Source organism: Gallinula chloropus, assembly GCF_964237585.1.
Source record: "Gallinula chloropus genome assembly, chromosome: 8".
Lineage (NCBI taxonomy): Eukaryota > Metazoa > Chordata > Aves > Gruiformes > Rallidae > Gallinula > Gallinula chloropus.
The window spans coordinates 21,511,405-21,528,953 of NC_140093.1; the positions used below are offsets into that span (position 1 = coordinate 21,511,405).

At 37.3% G+C, this 17,549-nt stretch overlaps 1 protein-coding gene across 1 annotated transcript in view; it reads left to right on the forward strand.

The window, feature by feature from the left end:
* Positions 1-14,830, forward strand: part of IFT80 (intraflagellar transport 80) — a 39,131-nt gene extending 24,301 nt beyond the window's left edge. The window contains exons 9-18 of the mRNA XM_084267360.1: positions 930-1,093; positions 3,456-3,520; positions 4,290-4,425; positions 5,051-5,198; positions 5,905-6,076; positions 8,564-8,653; positions 8,751-8,923; positions 10,020-10,143; positions 12,851-12,984; positions 14,442-14,830. Coding sequence (XP_084123486.1) covers positions 930-1,093; positions 3,456-3,520; positions 4,290-4,425; positions 5,051-5,198; positions 5,905-6,076; positions 8,564-8,653; positions 8,751-8,923; positions 10,020-10,143; positions 12,851-12,964 — 1,186 coding nt within the window. The 3' untranslated portion in view covers positions 12,965-12,984; positions 14,442-14,830. The remainder of the gene's footprint in view (positions 1-929; positions 1,094-3,455; positions 3,521-4,289; positions 4,426-5,050; positions 5,199-5,904; positions 6,077-8,563; positions 8,654-8,750; positions 8,924-10,019; positions 10,144-12,850; positions 12,985-14,441) is intronic.
* Positions 14,831-17,549: the final 2,719 nt, after the last annotated feature.

Here is a 17,549-nt window from a genome sequence, read left to right on the forward strand (position 1 = left end):
ATACAGCAGAATGCTCACTGTATTTTTGACTGCCCCAGGTTAAACACAGTCTACAAAGGCACTGCAGTAGAGAGTGGCTGAGTGAGGATTTCAAAGATCAATTTCTAGATTAGGAGCTTTTTGCTGCTGATTAGAAGTGAATTTTTAAAACATGGCCAAGATTCTTTGGCAGTGTAGGTGATGTGCAAAAATGAATCACAAGTTTTGGTAAAACCAGTTAACATGGACAGAGACAAATAGACAGTGGTTCTTTTGGTACCAGGGATTGGCAAGATTTACAGTAGCTGGTGGTCTAACAACTGGCTTTTGTTTACGGATAGGTTTTGTGTCTAACAGCTGTAGATACTGTACACACCAAACACTTCTTGTTACATAGAGCTGTTTAGGTTCTGTACAAAAGCTTGCAGTGGGTTCCTGCAAAGGAGTTATATTTTTCACTGAAGCCCTCCACTTCAATGAGTTGTGATCAGTTCATTCAAAGTGTCTTCTCTTTGCTTTGTTATAATCTAGTTGAACTGAAGGAAATGATACAGGTAATAGTATATCAAAGCTAGCTACAAAGATTAAAGCTGTTTCTCACATGTGTACATGCAGCATTATCTCATGGGGTAATGCGTGGGGAGTTCCATCTGCAGCTGTATGCTTTGTCATCAGGAGGTATAAGGTTTAAATGTTACAATATCTTTAACAGGTAAAATTGTAGGGATTCCAGGTAAGTATTCTTTTGGAAATAAATAAAATTTGCATAGAAAGTGTAATCTTACATATGGAGCTTTCAGAATATCAGCTTTGAAATGTAAGGCTTAGAAATTGTGTAATTTAACTGAAAATAGTTGCAGAATACTAGACAATTACCTTCAAATCGTTGAAACTGTCATCATGCATTCTTTGTTTAGTGATTTAATTTTTCTTTGGGTTTTTTTTGCTAGGCATTTCCTTCTTGTAGATGGTGGAGGACTTTATTTATATTCCTATGAAGGAAGATTAATTTCTTCTCCCAAATTTCCAGGAATGAGAACAGACATTTTAAATGCCCAGACAGTGTCTCTGAGCAATGATACTCTAGCAATAAAAGACAAAGCTGATGAAAAGGGTGAGTTCCAAGTTCTAATGGTACCACACTTGCTAATAATTCATTATGAAGTTTTTAATATCTTCATGTTTAGCAACATTGTTGTTGTAAAAAAGAAGGCATAAAGCATAAACAAATTATTTATGATACAAAGTAAAGGTAGTAAGTATAAAAATGCACTAAAATTACAAGTCATGCTTAAATTTGATTTTAAAAGTTAATGTTATATGTCTTTGAACTTCTGGTTGTGTGTGTAATGCCTCAGAGAACCATGGAATATTTGCAGTCAATACTTGGATGGTAAGTTTTCACTCTGACATGCTTTTATTAAAGTATGACCTCAGAAATATCCTTCTGTTTGTCTGATGCTCTTGGAAGCTACCAGTACGTTAGCTGGGATTCATTGTAGTTCTCCGATGTTCTTTGGTTCAGTTTATAGAGTTTGTATCTTTATAGCACAGAACTCTATATACGCGATCGAGGTGACCATAGTTATGAGGCTGTGATGTTCCCTCTCACTGTTGTGTTCTTGGACATTTTGATGCTCTTGATTTTTGTGTTTTGGTGTCAAAAGCACTACAATAAAAACCACAATATGGCCAGATGCCCTTTCAGGTAATTTTTTGCATTGATGTGGAATACAGGAATATATTTTTGTCAGTCAGCTTTTTTCCTTTGTTCTATCTCTTGATGCCAATGTGCAACCATTTAAACCTTTATTGCCTGCAGGACAGAGCTGCTTACAGTCCTTCCTCAGCCTCTAATGAAGAAGAGGGAGGCAAGCTTGTTCTCAAAAGGGAACTGCTGGCCTTTGGGCAGTTCCTCTGTGACAACAAATGTGATAAAGGACATGCAGTTGCTGTTCTCTTTGTATGTTCAAAGTGAGAGAATGCCTTTTGTTTATAGGTTTAATTTATGCATATGAAGAAAAGAAAAGAGGAATTTTAAGTTCTAAATTATTGTTAAGTGATGCGGACTTTTTCCAGATAGGAGGAAAAAACCCAAACCAACGCCAAACTTACTTTCTGAAATACTTTAATAAGAGTAATAAGAAGTTAACCAGTTCTACTTGTCAATTAGGTATAGTGGTTTTCTTTAAAACTCTCTTAATCTCACTCCCTATAGCTAGTACAGTAGCAGGGAAATTGGCTTGAATAGCTAAATCAAAATAAATGTCACACAGGGAGTCATGCATAAAAGTGAGAAAAACACCACTTCTCAAGAGCAACCAGTATTCTTTTGTGTATTTAGCCAGCTGCCAAGAGCAACCCTTGTGCAAAACCCTTTCTTTTCCTCCTCTGCAATCTCAACCAGTGCTTTCTGAACACCTGCTCTTACAGTTTTTGTTGTTGCTGGGTTGTGCTTTTTTTAAATTCTGCCTGTTATAACCTGTATTGACCTCAAACCAACATCCTGTGTCCTCCCGAAGGAAAGGCACAGCAGGATTAACAGGTTAACATCGCCATCCTTTGGAATGAACGTATATGTTCATCTTATATACTTACAGGTAATGTGTTGGAATCACAGGTGTGATGTGTTACTGAACATCTGGAATGTTTTTGCCACATCTAGGTTGTCTGTGAACTAACACAGAATTGTGAGCCTAGAATTGCAGGTGGTGTTCCTCATGATGTTACTGTTTTCTCTGGGTTTGAATACTACTCCTACATCTGTCTGAAGTTGTGTGGATACTCACAGGCTGTATATAATGTATCGGTAGTTTTTGAATGCATGTGGATGTTTATCAAACACTCACACATACACATGTGTATCTAGAGAGAGAGAGAAAGAATGAGAAGCTTTCTTTTTAGGCAGGTTGCAAAGTCATGCCTTCACTGGATATCTATATATCTGATCCTAATTCCTTTAGGAAAATATAGCAGTCAATGGTATAACTTCCTAAACCTTTGAGTTCATCAAAATTGTGAGTTAAGAGTGAGTAAACCTGTCAGATAGCCTTGGTAACATTAATTTATTCACAGTACAGGGTACAAATGTGCATCAGATAGCACTGTTTCTGTAATTAACCATTTGAGCTGTGGTAGGAAATAAACCATCAGTTTTCTCGATTCCATATCAGTCCCTGATAGCACGTTTCAGTGGCTGGAAATGCTCTGAAAACAGCAGTAATTGAGAATTTTCACAGATAGCTCTGATTGCAAAAAGAGACAATTCCCAAGCTCAGCAGACTCTGGTGGTTCTGTTTCCCCAGCTGTAAGAGTCTTTTTCACCAGAGGGTGAAAATCACTGGTAAGTCTAGCACACAGTAATAAGCTAGATTTAAAGTTGATTATACTCTGCAAATGAACAGATCTGCTTAAGAAGTCTATGAAGAACTGTTGCTTTTAACTAATAAACCCTTTCTTTTCTTTTTTTTTTCCAGTTATCTACATATTTGAAGCTTTATCAGGAAAGCCATTGGGTGATGGAAAGCCTCTAACCCATGAGGTAAGGGATATAATGTCTCTTCTTTATTATATTTTGAAATTAAGATCCACTAACACGTTTCCTTAGTAATGGATCTAATAACCTATTAAAGCTTTACAATCTTAATACTGGCTCATAAAATGACACAAATTGGATTCTTTATGCAGTGTCAGTGTACAAAGGAATATATTTTAGGTTGTGTTTGGTTCCTGGCTTGTGTTTTCCATGCACATTAGAGTTTGAAAGTACAGGTAAATAGTGTTGTTATGCAATAAAACTGAAGAACTGAGTTTCCTTTGCCTGTACTCCAAAGGAGCTTTGACTGATGCCATCCTATTGTTAAAACTGAAGAAAAGAACATCAGTGAAAAGTTGTCTGTCTTCAGTCAGAGCTTTTACTGGTTTTATTTCCAACCTGATTGCTCAAACTCTATTTTATATTTCTTCTACTCTTTTGGTATGCAACAAAAGCAAAACTAGGCAGCTGCTTTGGAGAGAGAAATAAACATTCATCTTTTAGGTAGCTTTTTCTTTGGGACTGCCATCTGTATTTCTGTAGTTTTGTGGTAAATTCCCAAACTGCTGTCATCTCTGTTGCAGTTTTGGTTTTACCTGCATGAAATTCAATCTGTGTAACACTTCATCCAACAGAGAGGACTCACATAAAGTGTCTTCACAATCCAGCTTTTCAAGAGTTTCTTGCCGTGTATGAACTTAGTAAAGTTCATTTGTTTGAGTATCACATTCAAATCTCAAACATGAAAATCAAATGTTTTCTTGTTCCTTTTCAGACAGAAATTGTGGAGATTGCTTTGGACCAGAAAGGACTTACAAGTGAAAGAAAAATCGCTTTTATTGATAAGAACAGAGATCTTTATATTACTTCTGTTAAACGGTTTGGAAAAGAACAGAAGATTGTCAAAATAGGTAAGAAAAGTTCAAAATAATGTTTAATTACAAGTAGACTTTATTCTACTGCAAGAAATTGTGGGATTCTTTTACATAATAGCAAAAAAAATAGAAATAGACCTGTAACTTTCATAAGATAGTTGTAGAAACAGTTTTAGTACATTTTCTCTAAATTCTGGTAATTTTTATATCAGTTATATGTAAAGCAGTTGTTAACATTTAAGGACTTGTTATGGCATTCCAGAGTCAGCAGCTAAAAGGATAGTGGAAAAGGATGTATTCCTCAGAATTATTCCATACAGAAGCTTTCAGACATTTTTCTTGCACATGGAAACTCTTAGGTTCATAATATTTTTAATTAAAAATGTCAATGCTGTAGAAGATGCATAATCCAATAAATAACAAAGGTCCAGCCTGACCATTGTGTTCAATTTTGTTCTCCAGTCTCAAAACTAAGTCCAAAAAAACATTATTCTGGGAAGAACTTTAAGATATGACCTAGAAGGTTAAAACCAGCCCTTAGAAAAGGAACTAAGGGAAGGAACTAAGAAGGACTAATAATTACCCATTTACTACAGTTTGAGAAGTGGATCTTTATTTTGAAGTTTATTGTGAAAATGCATATTAATTTGTTATCTTTAAGGGACAATGGTTCAAACTTTGGCTTGGAACGACACGTCTAACATCCTTTGTGGGATTCAAGACACACATTTTACAGTCTGGTACTACCCCAACACAGTCTATGTGGATAAAGATCTTTTGCCAAAAACTCTGTATGAAAAGGATGCAAGGTAATAGATTCTTTTTTGATCAAAATAGTATAATTTTACCTAGTTCACTCAATCCTTAAATGACATTAATTTTGGCAGTTTAAGCCAGGGTTACAGTGTTTTCTTGTCATATTTCTACTTCTGGATTAGGAAATAAGGAAAAAGTGTTTTATAAGATATATCATAACGTTTGGAGTTAAAATAATGATGCACAGTTTAAAAGTAGAAGGGCATCCTGATATGAAAGCAAAATTTAATCCCATGAAATATTGCCTTAGTAGTTTGCAAAAAAAAAAATCTGTTTACAGTATCTGGAAATTAAAAGTATCAAGATATTAGTCACAGACAGTATTTCTAGCTCAGAACGTTTCCTTGACATGTGTACTTTAGCCTGTATATTTTGTGATAGGAGATTCTTCATAAAGCATACCTGCATTGATTATTTCCTTCTAAGAGCTATGGGAGCCCAAATATTATTTGCTGAAAAACATGCACCAATACCCAGTTTGCAGTTGCTTTACAGCCAGAGATTGTGCATAGCTATCGTTTTATTGCTAGAGAACATTACACCTGCCTGTTGGATATAACTGCTGAATAACCAGGTGCTTAGATTTTTTTTAAATAAAGTGAAATCCTCTTGTAATTTTGCAACAAAGATTTCTATAAATTGCTAATGTTCTTTTCAATAAGAGAGTGATTATTAACTTATCTTTCTTTCTCTGCCCAGTCAATTTAGCAAAAATCCCCAGATTGTACACTTTGTAGGAAATCAGATAACAATCAGAAGAGCAGATGGTTCACTTATTCACCTTAATATTTCCCCTTATCCTGCGATTCTTCATGAATATGTTAGTAGTTCTAAATGGGAAGATGCTATCAGATTGTGTCGCTTCGTCAAGGTAAATGCTAATTATCAGATATCATTTCACCCCAGTATTTCAAGTATTACTTTAGTTGCATATCAGATGTTATGTCTTGTTTCCATTCTTCTGTTTTGTTGCTGATTATTTGTGGGTTGCTCATGAAAAACTATTAAAATATCATAATTACACAATATTCATACATATCATTTCACAAATTTTATTATGTCATATTATTTCTACTCACTCAAAAGACCAGATGAACACAGGTACTCACAGAAGTTGGTAATAAGCTTTCAGGACTAGGCCATAAGGTAACCAGTTAAAAATGTTCTGCATCTCCACATGCTGTTGTTTAGTGTTTTGTCATATTTTATTTCACATGGGTTCTTTGTTGTTTTTTCCCTTTGCTTTCATTTGCATGTATTTAGGCAACAGCAACAGATGAGGTGAGTCCAACAGTCTTCAAAGGAGACAAACAAAAATCCCCCCCAAACCCTGCATCCTTGACCCGTTTACCCCTTGAAAAGTTTAGCACTTTTGACCTTAAATGTGTATTTTAAAACAATTTTCTTTTTCCATTATTAAATCAATACACATCCAGATAATTTAGGTTATGTAATTATGTTTATTTGGAGTGTTACCCATTTAGTAGAAGGCTTTTATTCCACTTCCTGGCAGTAGGAACTGGGATTTCAAATTTCAAATACAGTGTTATGTTACAGAGTAATTATAGAGTAATTAATGGGTCATCGTGAAAAATAAATATTAATAATATTGCTTCTTTCAGTTTAATACAAAGGCTTTCTAGTTCAAGGATTATTCTAATGGGTAGAGTCATTCTTATGTGTAGAGTCATCTAATGGGTTTCATCATATTTAAAAGGAAAAATGGTTACAAATTTTGTGTGGTTTTGTAATAAAAACCCAATATAGGTAACATTTTTTTAGTGTCCTGCTTTTATGAGCTTTTCCTCGTTAGTCTTTACCTGTCCACTAGTGAGGAAGGTTTTTCTCTAAGAAAAACTGTAGCAGAATCTTTATTTTCTGTGTGAAGACTATTCTCATCTAGTTTTAAGCATTTTAACTTAATTTTTGCCAACCCAGGTAGACAGTTTGGTAGTAACAAAACAAACCATTGAGAGAACAGCAAGACCTATTGGTGAAAAACTCCTAGAGACTTGATCTCCTGTATCATTCCAGGCTGAGCTTTTCTAAATACCAGAGAAGTGGAAAGAGAAGGTGACAAAGGTTTAATGAGTATTTGATTCTCTGAATGGTTTTAATTCTCCCAGGTTACAGGTGATTTAAAACCAAACCACCGGTGGGAAGGTTTGTCTTGTCCTGAATCATGGTAAAGAGTTCAAACACATGGGCAGGTGCAGAGATGTGACAGGGAAATCACAGCCTTAGGCTCAATTACTGTATTTCACTGCCTTTAGTGGGTCTTACTGGTTTTGTTTCACACACAATCGATTGCCAGAACAGGGCATGTTCAGAGCAGCTGCAGTGTAGCTGTTTGTTCTGTTTCTAATCAATAGTAATCCTGTGCTGGTTCTAAAAACCTATTCACGTTGCAAAGTGTTTATCTTCAAATTTGGTATTGAACATTGTTAACAACAATAGTACAACTCAATTCTTAGAGTGCATGTGGACTAACAAGTGGATTCACAGTTAAATTTTTCCTGTCTTCACTAGAGTTTTCAGATATGGTAGCCTAATCTAATGCATTTTAGCACTTTATCTTTGTCATAACGTAGTCAGGCTTGGAAAAGGAAGATATTTAAAATGTGAGGAATTTCCTAAAGGTTTTTCTGAGTTAGTGGGGTTTCCATAAGCTTGTGTAAAAAAAAAAAAAAAAAAGAAAGAAAATAAATAAAAAGTCTTTAATATAGAAAACAAGGATGTAATGTTGTTATCAACAAGTTTTCCTAATTCTCAACTCTAAACATAAAATGTACTGAAAATATCACAAAGGACACAAAACCTTTGAAGCTCTTTACTTTTCAGCAGGTTCATAATCTGTTCTACAGTCAAGTCATTTTTTTTTCCTTTCATTTGTAGTATGTTTATGATAAATGTAGTGTTTGTTATTGTCAGCAGCATGGTTCCAGCACAGTAATTTGTGAAGCCAGGTTGAGATAAACCAGGTTAAAATAAATCTTTTCAACCACAGCCAGTGCTTTGGTTTCCAGCATAGTTCTACAAGTAATGACAGGGACATAGATGAGGAAGTCATAAAGTGATAGTATGGCAGGAGTGATGCTGAAAAGGAATGATTCATTCAGCCACACTGTCAGTCTCCCCCGATTACATCATCAACAGTTGTTAGAATGAAGGAGTTCTGAGAAATAATTAAGCAGTGACTTCCTAACTTAGACCACAGTGCCTTGAATCGCACGCTGGGAGACATTGGATTGTTATACATTACTTTCAGGACTGTTATGCTTCCTTTGAGAAGTCATTTTTAGCATGATAATGAGTATTTGAAGTTTTAGGCATTTCCTTTGGTTTGTTTAAATTTCAGGATCAAACTATGTGGGCATGTTTAGCTGCTATGGCGGTTGCCAACAAAGACATGGCCACAGCAGAAATTGCCTACGCATCAATTGGTGAGGTAGGAAAACCAAGTTAGTTATCTCCAGTTAAATTGTTTCAACCCAAATTTTATTAATTAGTTTGCATTACTAAACTCTTGTACATCTCGTTAACAGATTGACAAAGTTCAGTACATCAATTCCATCAAAGATCTTCCATCCAAAGAGTCAAGGATGGCTCATATGCTGCTCTTCAGTGGAAACACCCAAGAAGCTGAAACCCTGCTGCTTCAAGCAGGCCTGATTTATCAGGCTATCCAAGTCAACATTAACCTTTACAACTGGGATAGGTAGTATTTCTTCAAACACAGTATGTTTATAAGCAGCCTTACTGTTTCCTTGCAGATATTTAGCTGACTAATTTCCTATCTCTAATTGCCCTGAGCTGAAAAAAGATGAAGTAAATCATATCCTGACAATAACTAAAGTAGTCACATTTTTTCTTTCCTATTTAGAAGGTACAAATATTCTCTGCTAAAAGTCCAAAACATACTTGGAAGTGGTTTTAAATAGCATTTTGCTTTTTCATTACTGCCCATAGAGAAAAGTCCGTAGTGATACCTCAAACTGTATGTGACCCTCTAAGAATTAAGGCTGTTTTGAAATGTCTTGTTGCTAAAAATAGATACGTGGCTATTCAGACTCCCAGCACTGTGTAGGTGGATGAAGCATGAATTAAGCCTGAGAAAACAAAGTAGGAATTTCTCCTTTAAACAAAACCCCACGTTTTCTAACAGAATTTTCTGAGGCCGTTTCTCTGCTATTATATTCATATCACTGTAGGCAAAAAGTTGTGTTTTCACCCATGTATCTGTGTTTTTTATTATGTTGCTTAAAATGTATCATCTAAGCACTGTGTATATCAAAGGTAAGTATTCCTTATGCCATTAAGAAGAAAACAGATACAAAACCAATCAATTATTTTAACCCAATGACTGATCTTGCCCACCTCTAGAGTATCTGTAAATGCTGTGTAGTATACACAGTATCAAGACACTATTCAGAAGTGATCCATGATGGTATGGAATCATTAAAAATTATTAATTTTACCCCTTTCTATTGAGAGTGACAGACTCTAACCATTCTGATTTATTTCCTTGAAATAAAAAGACTTCTCATGTCAAACTCCAGTGATGTGATAAGGTCATCAGAAATAATTGTTGGATATTTTTTGTACCATGCATCATAAAGTAGACAGTCTCCTTCACTGACTACTTTTTAACCTCCTGTGACTGATACTAATGTGAAACTACTTGGCACTATAGATTAGGAATCTTTGCCTGCAGCCCAAACGCTTTTCAGCGTATCGTTTTGCAAAGCCATGCTGATTGTAGTTTTGCCAGAGCATTTATATCGCCTGACAAGCCCATTTTTGTTTTATTCCAGGGCCCTAGAACTAGCAGTAAAGCACAAGACACATGTTGACACAGTCCTGGCTTACAGACAAAAGTTTCTAGAGGATTTTGGTAAAAAAGAAACGAACAAAAGATTTTTGCAATATGCAGAAGGTGTAAGTATTCCTCAGAATTATTCCTACAGCTTCAGGTCAGCCTGCTCTTTGTAGACACTTTGGTGAGGGGTTTGTGTGTGTGGAAATCACTCATATTTCCCTTTTTTGGTTCAAATGTGGACACAAATCTTAAGATTTTACATCTGAATACAAGTTTGGAGCTTGATGTGTGGCCACTTGGCTAGTAATAGTTGTGTGTGTGTTTTATTTGAAGGCACAGATACAGAATGTATATATATAGTGTCTGGCAAGGGTTATACAACTGAAGGCACAGTTGTTTTCTATAAACAGGGAGCTAGACCTTAGTATGGTTGAATCTGTACTTCTTAAATGTCTTCAACATTTTTATGTAATTTTATGGATAGGAACAACAACAAACTTTGAAGGTATCCAGATACATATTCGGAGTGAACTGCAAACCTTTCTGCCAAATATGATAAATAGCTAAATATACAATTTCATCAAACCTCTGGAAACCCTCTCCATCATCAGTGGGTCATTCCAATTTATTAGCATTTCATGGATCCTAAAGGCTGAGGACAGATCTTACAGTTCATAAGCTAGAAGTAGATTCCACTGGAGTGCTGCCCCCGCTCTTCCCCTTGATGTTCGTAAGTGTTTTTGAGGGTGAAACTCTTAAGGAGAGATGTGTACTTTGCATCCACCATAGCTGATGGACCAGGAAATACATCCAAGCAGTTAGCTCAGATCCCTTAATTCATCAGTGCCCATTGCACTTTCACTAAAACTCAATTCCTAATGTAAGGCATTAGCTTGTAGTGCTTGTAAAGACATTTCATTTCCTAAACAAGATTAAAAGTCTGCACAACATCTAGCCCCTCAGTGAACCATTCTGCAGTGCTTTACCTGGAAAACAGAAAATCACAGAACAGATTCCAAGCACTCTTCTCATGCAGCAGTTTCAGCTGCTGTGCTGGAAGTATGTCTTCTACACACTTTAAAGCCATTATTGAGCAAAAATCATGTTTATCCCCATGCTTCTGAAAGAGACTTTTTACATAAACTGTCTCGTCTTTAAATCTTCAAGAAAGCCACAGTTTCTGGAAGGGTTCTAAAGCAGTAACACCTTGTCAGTGAAAAGGTTTAAGCAAAGTGAAATGAGTGGAGCCTGTCTTGCCTTTCACTCAGGCTTGAGATGTGGGTCCCAGTCAGCAGATGGTCCCTGGAGTAAAGTAGTCCTCTTCCTCATCCATATTCTGGATCTGCTGGATCTGAAACTAGGAGGGAACCTACTTAATGAAGTGGATTTTAAGCTCTTGGCTGCAGCAGTAACTAAATTCTTAATGCAGCTTGTCATGCTTGTGTGGCAAAGTTAGAAGAAAATGTTACAGGCATTGAAGAGAAGAGGAAGATTTCATGCTGCTCTTTCATCTCTGGGCAGAGGGGAGGGAAAAAAGGTCTCAGTTTCCCTCTCACCACCTAAAGCTCCCTCAGGCTTAAGCAAGGAGTTTCTACCTTTTTCTGTGCTGCAGTAGAGAACACTGATCTGCAATCAGGGAATCTAAACAATGTGTTTAGTTGTTATATCTCACATCTTTATATATAAGGTATGATAAACCTAATATGTATACTGAGAATCCCTATCTTGGCAGTTACTAGGTGTCACTGGCAAGTAGCTCTCTGGGCTGGATGGCAGAATCAGCCCTGTCTGTGGTATGTTTAGCATCTGTGTGACATCTGTTAAAGCAAACACATTCTTTCTCAGAGCTCCATAAAGATTTCAGTCGTCAGATCCAAAGCACCTGGACCCAGTAAATGCATCCTGAATTGAGGCATTAACCTTTTCACATGAGAACGTGGGGTTTGCAGTTACATGTTTCCTTGCAGAGAATCTTCCTTGTTATTTCATGACTTAGTTAGCAGAGTAACAGCTACTCTGAAAACTCCCTGAGCAGCAGTTGAGGTTTTTTTTTCCCCCATCCCATCTTTGATAGTCTTAATTCTCCAACAATGAAACTGAACTTTGCAATAACAATTTTTGCACAGGTTTTGGACATGTTTTTTGTAGTCATCATATGCATCATGATCTCTTCTGTCTTGTCAAGCATTTCTGGAAGGAAAGACAATTGTTGTACCAGGAATATTGCACTATAGCTATTGCCTGAATTTCTCTGAAACAGAATACACCCAGAAGATGATGAAGCTCTGCAGCTGGAGAAACGCCGAGATGAAGCTAAAGCATTTATTGATGTAGAAGACAAATTTCAAGCAGAAATCTGCCTTCTGTTATATCAGATAACTGGTGTAATACACTATCAGTTTCCTTGGTGGATTTAGGTGCAGTCAGAAGACGTCACTGCATGTATTATTGATAAAGGGCGATGCTCTCAGTAATGGGGGACAGACGTCATTACATCTTAATTAGACACAAGTTGATCCAAATTATTTTCATGTTTTAAGGTGGGTTTTTTTGCCAGACGTGATGAGATGTATTAGTATTTGTTAAAATACATCAAGCTTGGTTTATTTTGAAGATGGAAAGCTCAGTTTGTTAGACCTCAGCTGTGCCTTCATACATTCAATTCGTGTAGGTTGTCACACGTGAAAAGCTATCTAGTGATTGATACAGCCACTTTGTACTTGTAACTTCATATTATCTACTGTTCAAATAGTGAAAAGCTATCTGTTTGACCTCTCTGTGCAATGTTAGGTGACCTCTGTATACTCACTTTTCTCTTCTTTACAGCTGGAAGTTGATTGGAATAAAATCAAAGCCAAAATAGAGATGGAAATTGCGAAGGAAAGAGAACGAGCAGCAGCCAGTCCTGCAGTGAGAGCTAGTGTAACTGTACAGCAGTAACTGTCCTTTTAGTCACCTTAGTAAGTGCTTCTGGGGTATTGTATTTTGATAAACATGAATTTAAAAAGCCACAGCAAACTTTTTGATGGGGAACAGGAGTGACAATTGATGTAATTCTTGTTACTTGTTGGATGACAGGCAGAATTGCTTATTTACTGCAGCCTGATTTTGAGCTGGGTTTGTGTTCTGATGCCCTAGCTCCAGTCAGGAGCTGTACTGTGAGCCATAACACATGTATGAGAAAAAAATGAAATCAACTGTCTTCCCATTAGTGGCTTTTAAATTTTCATTGCCACTAAAATTATTTAACCTTGGTTGCCTCTAAGTACCAATATCCCTGTTTAAGCACCTAGTGAAGTAGTTTGGTTATTTGTGCAACCTCAGGGACCTCTGAGAAGATTTGTTTAAATTGCCTAAACCAAATTTAGCAAACTCTAAGTGTTGAAAATCAAAAAAAGGAGCTTGCACCTATAACATACAAAAGAGTATTTCACTCACACTTACGTTAATACATATTTCTGCTACTATGTCTGTACTAGCGAGTTCTTTAGGAGATGGTCTCAGATTGCTTCAGCACCTCAGGTTTGTCATTGTAGCAAACTATTCAGCAATAAAGAGTATTTTCTGAGGTAATGTAAATTGTTTAAAGTACTATAGGATATGCTTTGAATGTTGTTAACATTCAGAGTTATTCAACAGTAGCAAACAGTACTGTTGGTTGGGTTTGTAGCATCTCACTCATATAATTGACAACAACATTCAGAGCTGCCTTAACTTTGAAATTGCATCATCATTTCAGTAAGGAAAAGCTTTCCACCTATTTTTTTCTGCCCAGAGCACTTGATTTACAAACACTGGTTTTACATTTGAGTTATTTCATCAAGATACATTTGTCTTTGCTTTACATCTGACAGCGACTGTGTATGTTAAATGTTCTTTGCAGAAGCCCTTTTGCATTATAAATATGTGAGCAGGTTATTCAGAATTGGCATTGTATGATATGTAACTTTCAAATGTTATCATCAAAATGGTAAATATCTCTGTGTCTGGCAAGTTTCTTCTGTTTTGTAAACAATTCCATGGCACTTTTTCTTGCATAGCTCATAAATTTCTTAATAAAAACAAATAAGGGTAAGGGGTTTTTTAATGTATCCAGTAGATGATGCGTTAGGTGATCAACATTGATTTACCTGACTGCTAAATAAAACAACAATTTTGATGTAGCTCATTTTGAAGCTCTGCAGTATTCTGGTATACCGACATGTGGCAAAGCAAACACCTTCCCTTTCCATTGACTTGCAGAAAGCACTTACTAGTTCCAGAATTGAGCCCCAAAATATCTCTAATGGCAAGTGTTTAATGTTAAATTTATGAAGCCTGGCACAGATTTGTAATGCAATGTCAGCAATGTTTGACAACCAGTCTAGTGGTGTTACAAAGTTCAGGGTCTCAGCTCAATCTTGCTCTTTTATTCCAGGGCCAGTTGCAAGTACAGAAGAGACAGAAACTTCACTTGGCTTCTTAAAAATGGCTGGTGCAACAATTAACCATGGTGAGGACTGAGATAAGAGAGTGGAACAGCTGCCACACTTGCAGAAGTACTGCCATGGATGGATTCAGGCTGCTGTTGATGTTCACAGAAAGCAGTACTGCAGCGCTTCAATCTGGATCTCCGTGTCTCGGTATTCATGAGAAGTGTTGTGTTTGTTCCTGATGGGAAAGGTTGTTTAGTTCCTACCCCAAAGCACAATAAACACCTTATGGTATTTATTGCTGATCAGATCTATTTTAATCTTTTTTCCAGCCCAGAACTGCATGTTGTGCTGAATGTGTTTCTGTTAAACAGGAAAAAAAAAATAAGAGAAAACAGCAAAACAAATAGTTTGGAAAAGGGCTGATATATTTTCACCAGGTTCTAATGTGGGGATAACCTGGTACCATTCTGACCATGGGAATGAAATCTGAATTTCAGAATACTCTCAGAAGGAAACCTTCTGTGCCTTCCTGGGATCACTGCAGGGTATCTGCCTCAGTGGGCCTTTTCTGATGGATTTCCTTATTAGCAGGTGCAAAAGTAAGATCCAAAGTACTTTCACCCTACTTCTTGTATCTGTGTTGTAAACTTCTTGTCCAAACCCTGAATTAAAACCTTCCAGAGCTGTAAATGAAATACCTAATCAATTGCTGGTTGTGTTACTGTCCTGTGCAAGAATAGATTCTTCAGTGATTTAAGAACAACTGTTTTAAGAATAGATAGCACCCTAGTTAGTTATTGACTGTTTGATTTAAAACATCATAAACCTATTTAGGGAGTAGGGATTGGCATGACTGAAGCTTAATTTAGTTGGTTAATCAAATGCAATCCCAATTTTGCTGTAGCAGGGTGGGTGTTGTAGCTCATACACTTTGTCTGACCTTGACCCCAATAGATTCTCTCTGGTTGCAGGAAGGGAGATTCAAATGGCTATGAAAAAAATGTACCTTTAAGTGAGGTAGAAGTAAAAGCTTGAGTGTTTAAAATCCATAATTGCATTGGGAAAGCAATATACTGAAAAAATGGGGTGTGCATTAGGTCATACTTCTGTCTTTGGAACTTGCAGACATGACAAGCGTTGCACTTAGCTCTCCTTACACAGGGGCTTGGGATGTGTGTTAATAAAAGAGGCAGATTCTCCCCCCCACCCCCCATTCCAGCAGTGTAAAATGGATCAAACCCACATAATCTTTTCCTGTTAAGTCAGTATTAGAGAACACCCATTTCCACATCCCCATCTCCATCCATTCCTTGCCTGTCATCTGTTTGGCAACAGACAGAGATGACAGTCTATTCCCTGTCACAGCAGCCACGATACCATTCTAAGGCAGCTTTCTGATGGGTGCCAGCGGTGACTGCAGTGAAGAGCAGTGAAAAGAGCATTTTGGGAACATCCTCTTGGATTTGACAAAAAAAGATTTGAAATTACTGCTTTATTCTTGCTTCATGCCACATTTTAATGATCTTCTGGCTCCGGTTGTTCCAGCTAATGTAACTGGTTAAAGAAACCTTCATCATCTTTACCTGTACCTTAATTTTTTTATGGTTTGCATAGTTTTAATAGTTCAAAGGAAAAAGGAAAAATATTGTTTGTGTTCTGGTATGGAAGACAATGAGCCTTTGAGATCTATGTTAGTCTGTCAGATATTATCCTTTGGAGCAGGGACAAGATGAAGCTCTGAATCATCTGCCAGAGAACTTAAATTTCATAGTTTACATCGAGCTGTTTCCTACCACAGGGAAACAAATGTCCATCTCTCAGAGATTCTGTGCATAACGATGGGCACATCCCACTTGGACTAGAAGCTGTGTTGTAGAAGCATCTCTGAGGGAGATGAGAGGTGACAGCAGATAAGCAGTGGTGGCTGAGTGTTGGAGTTACAAACTCCAGGCTCCAGCTCTTGCTTGTACCTTGCTTTTTCCATCTGCAGAGGGGAGTGGTGTATTTAGGGATGTTGCAGAGTTCATTTCTGGACTCAAGGAAGTGAATGTACATAATGCACTCAGCAGAAGTGACAGTGAATTGTTACCTTAAAGGTTTTTCAAACCCCAAACCAATAAATACTAATAAATGTCATGGCATTTGCTGAAGATGGCCAGCACTGTTATTCCCTGATCGACAGAGGAAGTCGCTTGCCCCTAGCCATCCAGCAAGCTGGCAACATAGTCCTGAGCCCCACTGTGCAGCTCCCATCCTATTTGACAGAAACTGCCTGGACAGAGTTTGAGGGAGGTTTCACAGCCAGGAGCCCAGTGAGATCTGGGTGTGCAGTCAGCACAGCCTGGGAGGAAACTCCATGGAGCTGCAGTGGGATTTCATCCAAACCTAACAGCCCACGTTCCTTTAAACAGCAGAATCCACCACAGTAGATAACAAAACCTGTCCTGGGATCCTTGGGGATTTCCCCTTTGCTATTTCATCAGAAAATATGGAGATTCTATTGAACAGGGAATGCTGCTGGTAAAAGGAGGGGGAGGAGAAGTGCTATCCATTGAATTATGATGTGTTGAAACTTCTGGTTCCAAAAGAAACAAAATAGGAACCAAAAAAGTTGGTGTTGCACTGACAGGGTGAGTCTTAGGAATGGCAAATGCCTCAAAGCTGGGAAACACGCTCCTTTTCCAGCAGTACAGCAAGTGGAGAGCTGTATCATACTGGCCTGGACATGACTTTTTGGGCATATCCAGTAAATCTGCCTGAAAAGTAAGGTAAGCCCACAGCATTCTGTTCGGGCCTCTCGGCTGAAATGATAAATTCCTTTATGGTTTAACTTTTTTAAAAAAAAGAACAATCTGAGAATTTTCATCATTTATAAAATAGAAAGCATCATTTTGGCAAGATACTCATCTCCTGTGTTGCCAGAAGGATGCCCCTTCCTGCAGCTACAAGCTTTTGAACCTACAGGATTAATTGGCCCGTTTAACCACGATACACACAGCACATTGATACACCATTAAAGATTCTTCATTATGAAATTGTGATGGTCTGATATCTTCAGGGAAAGGGAGGGATGCATCCTGCCTCTGCACAGGGCTGGGCAATGTGCCTGG